The sequence below is a fragment of the Phyllobates terribilis genome, unplaced genomic scaffold, assembly GCF_046119375.1.
Source record: "Phyllobates terribilis strain yellow unplaced genomic scaffold, ASM4611937v1 Scaffold_5__5_contigs__length_657084704, whole genome shotgun sequence".
Classification (NCBI taxonomy): Eukaryota; Metazoa; Chordata; class Amphibia; order Anura; family Dendrobatidae; genus Phyllobates; species Phyllobates terribilis.
Genome location: NW_027362765.1, coordinates 295,063,493 through 295,076,034, shown reverse-complemented (window position 1 = coordinate 295,076,034; position 12,542 = coordinate 295,063,493). Strand labels below are relative to the sequence as shown.

The window sequence follows — 12,542 nt, the reverse complement described above, 5'->3', positions numbered from 1 at the left end:
AATGTGGAAAAATTGGACCGCACTTGTATTGTAGAATGGAGTAGATGGGGAATTCTTTTTTTCAATCTTCATTCTGATCAGAGTGTGATTAGCATACTCGGCCTAATTTTCTTGGATGAGAGAAAATCGTGTGACCCTAGCCTAATGACCATTGATTGATCTTATTATGGTATTTTCCACAGGTCCGGGAGTGTGAAGAACCACTGGCATGAGATTTACCACTTTGTTGAAAGTCTTACTGAAAAATTCACAAGGTATGTATGAATTTCCTGTAATAATACAGTGTCTACTAGTGATCCACTCACCTCTCCGATCCTCTAAGATATTCATCTCCTCTGTCCATACTACTGTAAAATGGAGAAATGAGGAAATGTGAGAAAATATTGGGCATGTTGGGTTTCCTTTGTTTCACTGGAGATAGCATAAAGCGCATCTACTATAGTCCTATTTAATATTACACTATGGACACAAGTTAGTGGCTACGTCGAGGCCTCCATCTAAAACCCCGAAGACAGAATTTAGGCCTAATCCCGAACACTTTCGAACACTGCTGAATCGGAGGCCAGAGAGAATACAAAGTGCCTAATTAAAGTGAATCGCCATGTTGGGGGTTCCGCCCGAATGCTGTTTTTCAGGGCTTCAGACAGAAATCACGACAGAGCCACTGATCAATGGTCAAAATGCAATATGAACATAGCTCTAACACCTTGTTTGCAACCTAGCTGAACATTAACATCTGATTCTGTTACATTTGCCCCTATGTTCCCTTGTAGGAGTGTGGTAATAAGAGCACTTAAAACATATAGTAGTGTTCAAAATAATAGCAGTCCAATATGACTAACCAGATTAACTACTGTTTTTGGTATAAATTATATTACCATATGTCAAACAATTTACCAGTTGGTGCAGTAGATTCTAAGAAAACCAACAGACTCAGCATTCATGAACTGAATGTTTTTGAGTCTGTGAATTTGAACAATTAATTGAAAGGGGGTGTGTTCAAAATAATAGCAGTGTGGAGTTCAATTAGTGAGGACAATCATTCTGTGAAGAAACAGGTGTGAATCAGGTGGCCCTTATTTAAGGGTGAAGCCAGCACATGATGTACATGCATTTCTCCTTAAAAGCCTGAGAAAATGGGTCGTTCAAGACATTGCTCAGAAGAACAGTGTACTTTGATTAAAAAGTTGATTGGAGAGGGTAAAACTTATAAAGAAGCGCAGACAATGATAAGCTGTTCAACTAAAATGATCTCCAATGCTTTAAAATGGGACACAAAACCAAAGAGACGTGGAAGAAAACGGAAGACTTCCATTCGAATGGATCGAAGAATAGCCAGAATGGTAAAGGCTAAGCCAATGATCAGCTCCAGAATGATCAAAGACAGTCTCAAGTTACCTGTGAGTACTGTGACAGTTAGAAGACGCCTGTGTGAAGCTAATCTCGAAGCAAGAAGTCCCTGCAAAGTCCCACTGTTAAAAAAAAAAGACGTGTACTGAAGCTGATACAATTTGCCAAAGAACACATCAACTGGCCTAAAGAGAAATAGAGAAACTTTTGTGGACGGTTGAATTTAGTAAAATTGTTCTTGTTGGGTCCAAGGGCCACAGACAGGTCGTCAGATAACCCTCAAACTCTGCATTCAAGCCACAGTACACTCTGAAGACAGTGAAGCATGGTGGTGCAAGCATCATGATATGGGCATGTTTCTGTTACTATGGTGCAGGACCTATTTACCACATGGGGGATTCACTGACTGAGGACCAATAACTCAAAATATATTATAACCATCAACATACACAAAAAAATCACTGACTGAGGTGGAATAGCAATAATTAAAAAATTATACTTTATTATAAATATTAAAATATGATAAACAAAACCACCGTACTAAATGCAGTCTATCCTGTATGTCCCCTCTTTTATCACACGAGTCATGCTCAGGATATTAATATTCCCTAAAACCAATCACCCAATGTGTAATAACTGATGTCTAGACTACTCTCAATATATCTCTATCCTAAATTGACAACCCTTAGACGAATATAAGTTACTACCCTGAGTTATAAATAAAGGGGCAGCAAGTCTTACAGGGACAGCGTAATGACAGACGATTCATTAGATCTGTAAGTGAAACAAAAAGAGCTGTGTCCTATGTAGACACCACGACAATACACAAGATGAGAAGGGGTCTATATTTTCTGCAGAGGGCAAAGTGCAATAATAATCATATGCTCCCCCTATGGAAATACTTAATATTTCTCCTGTCTCATATAACACCGACTATATACAGGATAAGAAGGGGTCTATAGTCTGATATTCTGTAGAGGGCAGAGTGCAATAATAATCCTATGTTCCCCCTGTGGAAATTACTTATATTCGTCTAAGGGTTGTCAATTTAGGATAGAGATATATTGAGAGTAGTCTAGACATCAGTTATTACACATTGGGTGATTGGTTTTAGGGAATATTAATATCCTGAGTATGACCCGTGTGATAAAAGAAGGGACATACAGGATAGACTGCATTTAGTACGGTGGTTTTGTTTATCATATTTTAATATTTATAATAAAGTATCATTTTTTAATTATTGCTATTCCACCTCAGTCAATGATTTTTTTTCCTATTTACCACATACCAGGGCTCATGGACCAGTTTGCATATATTAAAGTACTAGAAGAGGTCATGTTGCCTTATGCTGAAGAGGATATGCCCTTGAAATGAGTGTTTTAATAAGACAACTACCCTAAACACACCAGTAAACGAGTAAAATCTTGGCTCCAGTTCAACAAAATTGAAGTTAAGGTGTGTCCAGCCCAATCCTCGGACCTTAATCCGATAGAACACTTGTGGGGTGACATTAAAAATGCCGTTTCTGAGGCAAAACCAACAAATGCCAGAAAACTGTGGTATGTAGTCAAAGTATCCTGGGCTGGAATAACAGTTGACAGGTGGCAGAAGTTGGTTGACTCTATGCAACATAGATGTGAAGCAGTTCTAAAAACTGTGGGTATACAACTAAATATTAGGTTAGTGATTCACAGGAATGCTAAATCCTCAAAAAAAAGAGAACATGTGAGTTTGTAAAGATAAATGCAGACACTGCTATTTTTTAGAACGGCCCAATGTTCATTGCTTGCTATTTTCTGTAAAGTAGTTAAACATTATATACATTTCTCTTCATGTTTTGAATTAGAAAACAGAGTGCAATGTTCTAATGCATGGAAATAATAACTAATATAAAGATTTTGTGCTTAACTCATGTTTATGAACACACTGCTATTATTTTGAGCACTACTATATGTCCTGACGTGCATGTGAACATTTGGCGCAACGGTCCATTTTCATATTGCTGTGCTTGCACTTTTACTTAGATTTTGTTATATTTTTACTATACTTGCATATGCATAGCCCTAACCTTAGATGAAATTCTGACAATTTGTATTGAAGAATTAAAGATTTTACAATTTCTCGTGTATTGGTCTGTCACTACTTTTCGTTTCTATGGATGTTAACTGTTGTTAAAAGATAAGGCCAGTAGTTATTCATACTTGTATATCCAGCAGGCATATATACGTGCTCAATGCTGTTCCCAAGTTTCATATTGTGTCCATTGACCTTTTTATGGCCATGGGAGTTGGACAAAGCATTCAGTATATAGTAACTTGTGTGTGACAAAGGTAGAATGTTTTCCATTTACCACAATATGTCCACATGGGATGAATTAATCTGTGAGAACGACAGAGCTATTCCAGCTGGAAGAGCACTTTCTTTAGAAAATTCTCATCTGACATCACTATGTTTTTTTCACTGTGGAAGGAAGACATGTTTAACTTTTAAGAAGCAGACATATAATAATGTGATCATGTTTTTATTATAATTATATTTGTTGAAATGTTTTTTGCTTATTTTTTTAAACTAGAGCAACCATTATAGGCAGACAATGTTTGTCTTCCATAGCTCGCTTGTCAGCTTTGCTGTGTAGACTGGGGCAGAATCCGCAGAGTGCGAGTTAATGACAGCTGTATTGTGATGGAGACGCATATAAGGCAATATGATAACGAGATTCACTATCCTCATAAATAAGGCTCTGTATTCATCTCCCGTCACTTTCTCAGAAAGAGGCTGTGACTATTCACAATTCTCCGGTAATTAACTGACACTCTTTGCAGCTGCCATAAAGCAAACAAGTACTATTGTACTGTATATCTAGACAATACCAGAAGGCTGTACCTTTTGATATGGCTGCCCAGGAAAATTTTTATAAAAATGTTGTAAAACAAATAGATATGGGAATGACCATCAGCTTCTCGTTGACATTTCAGTCCGTTAGCTATATACTTTGTATATTATTGTGTAGTGTTGATTTTTTGCATATATCATGCATTCCCTGGATTTCTCTGATTTTATGAATCTTTGTGTTCGATACAGTCCTATGCTAAGGATGTCGTTCATTGTCTTCTCCTCCCGGGCTACAACCATCATGAAGTTGACTGAGAAAAGGTAAAGCACTGGTGTGATTGCGGAGCAATACACCCATTCATAGACAGTGATGTTACAGAATTTTTGGTTGGCGGCGTGAGATTTTTTACTCCAAAAATTGGTCCTCAGGTTCTAAAAACTGAAATTTGCTTTGATTGGTGTTTTATTTCACAAAGATTTTGTTTATGGGTCAATATATCTATGAGCAGAGGTTCTGCAAGGCGGGGAAACATTGGGTCAAAGGTTTCCACATGGGGAAATAATGTGTGATACAAAATGGTCATTCCTGCCATAATTCTGTTTTGTGTCTTACTAAATGATTTTTGGTGGGTTCAGTTTTGATAAAAAACGATAAGAATGCACCTTGTGCTGATTGTTACCATTCATTGTGGCTGTTTTAATGTCCTTCACAGAGAACTTATACGTCAAGGTCTCCAGAAGCTTTATAACGAAGTGCCTGGAGGTGACACTTTCATGCATGAAGGATTTAAAATGGTAACTAAAGCTGTTCTTGTCAAATCTATAGAATTTGTCTCATAATATGATCTAATGCACGTATAATAAATCTGGTTAAGTGAACGAAACCTCCTTGATGGACATCCAAAAGTCATATCATTACTGCTCATATAATGTAGCCACAAGATCTCTGCCATGTGCATGAGGCTTAGTGGTCAGGCAATTGGCAGTGCCCAAGGATACAGCAAGTAGACCAAGCAATATTCCTCAACCAAGATACCAATGAAGCTGATTTAGGTACCAAATGCCCTATTAGGGTATAACTACATCATAGACAGGAGTCGTCTTCTCAAGATCCCCCTCTGCAATCCAAAGCAAAGTGAACCTGGGACAACCATGTACTACAAGGGAATCTTCCACCTACAAAATTAGCTGCTAGTATTAGGGGTTTGGCCTCAGTGATTATCCGATTGTCACAATGGATCTCATAATGGAGTCTTTGTCCCATTTAAACTGGTTGTCCTCCTTTTGGGACAATTCTCTTTTTTTTTACTTAAATGCATGTATTTTGGACTAAAAATCATTTTACAATTGGTTCTCATTAAAAAATTTGCACCATTTGTTTTTTTACAGGCCTTTTGATTCCCTGCATCAACTTTAATATGGTCTGAGGTTATAAATCAGCTGAGAGGAAATCAGAAAAAGATAGATAAAAGAATTACAAATTCCCCATCAGTTCATCATGGTGGGCTGACTGAGAGATTCTCAGTTTACTCATTCTGCAGCCAGCAATAGACAATACAGCACAGAAGCTATGGAAGCGACATTTTAAAAATTAAACCCAATTTCAAAACAGATTTTTAGCCCCAAATAAATGCATTCAAGTTAAAAAAAGAAAGATGGATAACCCTTTTATTGTATACACTTTAAAGGGAATCTATCAGTAGGATCAACCCTCCTAAGCTGTCTACATGGACATAGAGGTCATAGGAAGCTGAATAGAATGATACCTTTATTTCTACGATCTGATGTTTTATTCCAGAGAAATTCACATTTTTCTGATATGTAAAGAAGCTGTTAAGAGCTATGGGCCGGAAACTGATCTGTATGAGAATCTGCCTCCAGATAGGGATTATTTTATATAGAGGGGGAGATACCAGTGGGATGTCCTGATCTCACTGCAGAGCTGTGTGTGGTTTTAACTATCACATCTGCAGGTTCTTCTCAGCTTCAGCTTTCATCTCAGGCAGTCAGTGTTGTAATATTGTTACTATACAGCAGAGCTGTGAGAGCTGCAGAACATGTGTTTGTTATGAGACAAAATTCAGTTGTACTGTTCTGTATTAATTACTTGTCTCACACTGGTAACTCCTCCTTTTATTAAAAATAAGCCCTAAAGACAGATCCTCATGCAGATCTATGTCCGGCACATAGCCCTGAACAGCTCATTTACATGTAAGAAAAATGTGGATTTCTCTGGAAACATCAGATCGCAGTTAAAGTATCATTCTACTTAACTTGAACATATACTGTAGACGGCTTAGGAGGGTCGATCCTGCTGACAGATTCCCTTTAACCAGTATATATTCACTACAAATGAAGTTTCAACGTCTCCTAGCATTCATCCAAGTTATATTTTCACACCACAAAGGTCAAGAAGGAATGTGCAGTGCTAATTAAAAAAATGTTTCTAGTTGTTTACTCATCCATTTTGAAATCACGGCTGATACTGAGTATTTCTTACAGGCGAACGAGCAGATCAACCAGGAGAATAGTGGAAGTAAGTTATTGGTATATTTTATGCCCTATTTACGATAAATGATTGTACAAAAATACATGTAATCAAGAAAAAAACAAAAAGGTATCAACCACCACTGATACACACTAAAGTCTAGCACTAAAAAGAAGAAAAAAAAACTGTGTATGTAGAGCAAAAATCTGTGATTTGAGGACGTTCTCCGCCATAATCAATCCAAAATACATGTAAAGTACAGATTTAAAGGGATACTACACCTTCAGATGAGCTCTTCAGGGTTGCATGCTCTGTCGGTATAGATGTATAATATGTATAGATCTTCACGCTCCATAGGCTTCTCAGACTGATCTACACACTACAATACCGATGTAGTGGAGCTGTTTTTGTCACTCAATGCCCATTATTTCTGTGTATCTGTAGCTCATAGATGGGAAATCCTGCTCACTATCATGGAACTTAGCTTACTAAGTGTTAATAACACATGCCGACCTTGTGAGGTGCAGATATATAGTGAACTACTGTATGATAAGAGAAAACAGACATATAATGGAAAGGAAATGTCCTTGTTGCGACTGATATTTGCATTTTTACCCTCAGGTAACAGGGCAGCGAGTGTTATCATTGCGCTTACTGATGGAGAACTGCAGCAAAACCAGTTCTACTACGCAGAAAAAGAGGTACTTCAGAGATCCTCACACTCTCACACTAGGTGGCCATTTACACTAGGTAACTGTCTGCTGACAGCTACTTCTTATGGCTCCTCCATACACATGGAAGTGTTCATGTGTTGCCAATGATGGGCAGAGCGAAGAGACACCACCACGTGCCTTCCAGAGAAAAAAAGGGTCAGATGTTTAAATTCACACTGCATAATCCTTATCTTCCCTGATATTACCTGTCGGTGGGAAGTCACGAGACTCCATACACATTAGCTGGCGGATCCCACCCGTATTATGTGTGGGGGTCTTTACTACCTCCCACCATCTCTCTCACACACCAACTCTCGCAGACTCACACGGTCACTCATCCTCTCTCACTCGCACTCTTACATCCCCTCACACACTGTCACAATCTCTCTTTCCTTTCTCTTGCACAATCTTTCTCTCACTTCTTGTGTAAGATGGTGGCAAGACAGAGACAATTCCTGAAGGAAAACAGCATCAAGGTGGTCCTGCTGTGTTGTGGGAGAAGATTTTGTGTTCAGGAGTAACTATGAAAAACACTCCTTCACACCCTCTTACTTGCTCCCTCTCTCTCACACTTTCGCCTATGCTCTTACCCTTTCACATTCCTTCACACTCTCATGCTGTCTCACGTATACGCTCTCTCTGTCTTCTCACTCTCTCCATCTCTCGCCCTCTCTCACTTTCTCTCAATCTCCAGTTTAGCTGTTTTTTAGTGTTTCCCAATATACTCATAATTTGTCCATCAATTCTAATACAGTGCCCAGTGTACACTGAGGAGAAGCATGGCATGTGGCACCTCAGCCTGGGCATAATGATGCCAGCGGGAATTTTAACCTCCTTTGTCTCTTCTGAGCACAAAATGTTTTCCCACAAGCAGGATCTCTTGGACGCTTCTTTTCTTCAGTAATGGCTTCTTTCGTGCCACCTTCCCATAGAGGCCAGTGGTATACAGAATTATGGCTGAGGTGCACCATGCTTATTTTCAGCCATAGAACTCTGTAGCTCCCCAAAGTGATTGTGGCCATTCTTACAAGTCTCCGTTTTGCTCTGATGTTGCATCTTGAGGGACGGCCTTGTCTAGGTTGTATTTGGGTGGTGTGACAAAGCTATTATTTGCATACTATTGACCCAATGTTGATCCCCAAGCTATCCAAACAGTTGGATGTTATTTTGTAACTTTTTCCATAAATGTCTATACTACTATGTCTTTATATCTTAGCTGATATTTCCTAGACAACGCTTCTACAGCACAGGGCATGAAGACTTATGCAGTTTTCATTTTCTGTTACTATTGATGAATAACAATGAGTTTACAGATTCTCATAGTGGGGCAGGTCAGGAACAGCGAGCAGATGGAAAATACAAACAGACATGAGATTGTTAGTGGGACCCCTCAAAACTGGCAACCGCTACTGATAAAGATTGGTCTAAGGTCATTTCACGGGGCCAGCGTTTATTTAGATAGTTCTGTGTAAGATGTAATATGGAGTAACTAAGATCAGTCAATGTATGTGTGGATATTGTATTTTATAGGCGGACAGAGCTCGCAGTTTGGGTGCTATTGTTTACTGCGTGGGAGTAAAAGACTTTAATGAAACACAGGTAAGTACAATTACTATTGCTGTTGCTACTACTACTCCCACTAGTACTGTCGGTTGCTGCTACTACTACTGCTACTGCTACTACCACTACTACTGCTACTACTACTACCTTTCCTACTACTTCTGACACTACTGCTGTTGCTTCTATTTCTACTATTATTTCTAATGCTGCTAGTACTACTACTGCTGTTACTACCACTGTTTCTACCACTACTGCTGCTACTAACAGTACTACTGCTGCTACCTACTACTAATGCAGCTATTACTGCTACTAACAGTAGCTGCTGCCACTACTACTACTACCACTATTACTGCTACTACTGCAGCTGCTATCCTATTATATTACCACTACTACTGTTGCTACTTGTACTGTTGCTAGTACTTCTAATGTTGCTACTACTGCCACTGCTAGTACTAACAGTACTGCTGCTGCTGCTACTACTACTACCACTGCTACTGCTGCTGCTACTACTACCATTACTACTACTGCTGCCACTACTACTGCTACTACTACCCCTACTACTGCTACTACCTTTCCTACTACTTCTGACACTACTGCTGTTGCTTCTATTTCTACTATTATTACTAATGCTGCTAGTACTACTACTGCTGTTACTACCACTGTTTCTACCACTACTGCTGCTACTAACAGTACTACTGCTGCTACCTACTACTAATGCAGCTATTACTGCTACTAACAGTAGCTGCTGCCACTACTACTACTACCACTATTACTGCTACTACTGCAGCTGCTATCCTATTATATTACCACTACTACTGTTGCTACTTGTACTGTTGCTAGTACTTCTAATGTTGCTACTACTGCCACTGCTAGTACTAACAGTACTGCTGCTACTACTACTACCACTGCTACTGCTGCTGCTACTACTACCATTACTACTACTGCTGCCACTACTACTGCTACTACTACCCCTACTACTGCTACTACCTTTCCTACTACTTCTGACACTACTGCTGTTGCTACTATTTCTGCTATTATTACTAATGCTGCTAGTACTACTACTGCTGTTACTACCACTGTTTCTACCACTACTGCTGCTACTAACAGTACTACTGCTGCTACCTACTACTAATGCAGCTATTACTGCTACTAACAGTAGCTGCTGCCACTACTACTACTACCACTATTACTGCTACTACTGCAGCTGCTATCCTATTATATTACCACTACTACTGTTGCTACTTGTACTGTTGCTAGTACTTCTAATGTTGCTACTACTGCCACTGCTAGTACTAACAGTACTGCTGCTACTACTACTACCACTGCTACTGCTGCTGCTACTACTACCATTACTACTACTGCTGCCACTACTACTGCTACTACTACCCCTACTACTGCTACTACCTTTCCTACTACTTCTGACACTACTACTGTTGCTACTATTTCTGCTATTATTACTAATGCTGCTAGTACTACTACTGCTGTTACTACCACTGTTGCTACCACTACTGCTGCTACTAACAGTACTACTGCTGCTACCTACTACTAATGCAGCTATTACTGCTACTAACAGTAGCTGCTGCCACTACTACTACTACCACTATTACTGCTACTACTGCAGCTGCTATCCTATTATATTACCACTACTACTGTTACTACTAGTACTGTTGCTAGTACTTCTACTATTGCTACTACTGCCACTGCTAGTACTAACAGTACTGCTGCTGCTGCTACTACTACTACCACTGCTACTGCTGCTGCTACTACTACCATTACTACTACTGCTGCCACTACTACTGCTACTACTACCACTATTGGTTTTACTACTGCCACTCGCTACTGCTACTACTGCTACAACTTCTACTGTTGTTACTACTACTGCTTTTACTACTTCTGCTGCTGCTACTACTGCTGCTGCTCTTACTACTACTATTACTGCTGCTGCTACTACTGTTGCTGGTCTTGGTACTACTATTACTGCTGCTTCTACTAATACTACCTCTACAACTTCAACTGTTGTTACTACTACTGCTGCTTCTACTACTACTACTGCTACCGCTATTACTACTACTGCAGCTGCTACTACTGCTAAAGCTGACCTCAAAAGAGTTATTTTAAAGTGAAGCTGTCACCAACAAAAATGCTGGTAACCTGCAGATATCGGCTTAATCTACAGGTTAATAGTGTTACTAACCTGCCCGGCGTCTGCACTTAGCCGAACGCTGCAGAGAGAAAATTCCTCCTGGCAGCATTCGGCTTCAGTCACGGGGACGGCGAGGGTTCAGTCAGCGCTCTGAGTATACAGAATGCCGGCTGTAATTGCGTCTCCAGTCCTGACAGCTGGCCCCAGTGCTGAGCCAGTGTTAGTCAGGGTCGAGGGCGTAGCTACAGCGGCCGCTCTGTATTCTCAGAGCAGTGACTGAACTAGCGCCGGCATCACCCCCTTGACTGAAACCGAATGCTGCCAGGGAGAATAAAGTTCATTTTCTCCCCACAGCGTTCAGCTACGTGCAGACGCCAGGCCGGTTAGTAGCGCTATTGACCTGCAGGTTAACCCCATAGCATTTTTGCTGGTGACAGGTTCCCTTTCAAGCTCTTATTTTGCAATATCAAACTTAGCCACCACTGCTCAGTCACATTGGGGAGTGCACTATTCAGTGACCCTGTGGTTACTTTATACCTTATTTGCCTGTACCTGTTATTACCCTGTTTGCTCATTTATTTTTATAATGACTCTAGCTGCTTAACCCCTCAGTGTCTGGATTTTTATCTCTAGAATTATCGACCATTAGCCTCTGACTTGCTTGCCCTTGAGGTGCATTGTGAAAAGGATTCTGGTTTCATTTCGAAAGACAATATTTTTAACATAATGCCTATTGTTTGTAGACTAGACGGCATTATGTGGGCTGTGTATGGCGGGATTTTGTGGACACTGGATGGAAGCATTATGTACCCATTGTTTGGTGGCATAATTTTGACGCTATATATGAGTATTATGAGGCAGTATATGGCAGTATCATCTGAACATTGAATAGCACTTTCTTTCAGAGAAGGAATGGCACTATTTTGTGGGCAATGTATGGCAGTGTAATGTGGGAAGTGTATGGCAGTGTTATATGGGCAGTGTATGGCAGTATAAAGTTAATATTCACACAATGTACTGCAGTCTGTTTCATCTATGCAGTTTATCATGCGAAAAACTGTCTAAAAATGGGTCCCTACTTTCCTTGTTGCCCTTGACTTGATCTATCACTAGCAATATTGATGTACCGCTCAATAAACCATCACTAAATCACATATTTTACCTAGCGATATGACTTTATATGCAGCAGTTGTAAGAGCTGGCAGTGTCTTAAATTAGATGTAACATTTATAGAACTGACAGGGTGCTAGCTTTTCTACGCCACAGAACCCCTACGACCATGCTTCCATATACAATTTGTTGCACATTTCGACTCCCTTTGGTTTCCGCTGCAGGAGTCCCCTTGCTGCTCATTTGTACCCATCTTGTACGATGTGCTTTCATTCCATGTTACATTAAATAGATCCTCAAGTCTGAATCCATGATATGAAGCAGAGGGACAGAGATGGCCGTGGGC

General features: G+C 39.9%; 1 protein-coding gene across 1 annotated transcript in view; it reads left to right on the top strand.

Annotated features, from left to right (window-relative positions):
• Nucleotides 1-12,542, top strand: part of LOC141273024 (anthrax toxin receptor 1-like) — a 119,527-nt gene that overhangs the window by 43,490 nt on the left and 63,495 nt on the right. The window contains exons 2-7 of the mRNA XM_073684340.1: nucleotides 183-254; nucleotides 4,432-4,503; nucleotides 4,896-4,977; nucleotides 6,685-6,718; nucleotides 7,292-7,371; nucleotides 8,914-8,982. Of these exons, the coding sequence (XP_073540441.1) occupies nucleotides 183-254; nucleotides 4,432-4,503; nucleotides 4,896-4,977; nucleotides 6,685-6,718; nucleotides 7,292-7,371; nucleotides 8,914-8,982 (409 nt within the window). The remainder of the gene's footprint in view (nucleotides 1-182; nucleotides 255-4,431; nucleotides 4,504-4,895; nucleotides 4,978-6,684; nucleotides 6,719-7,291; nucleotides 7,372-8,913; nucleotides 8,983-12,542) is intronic.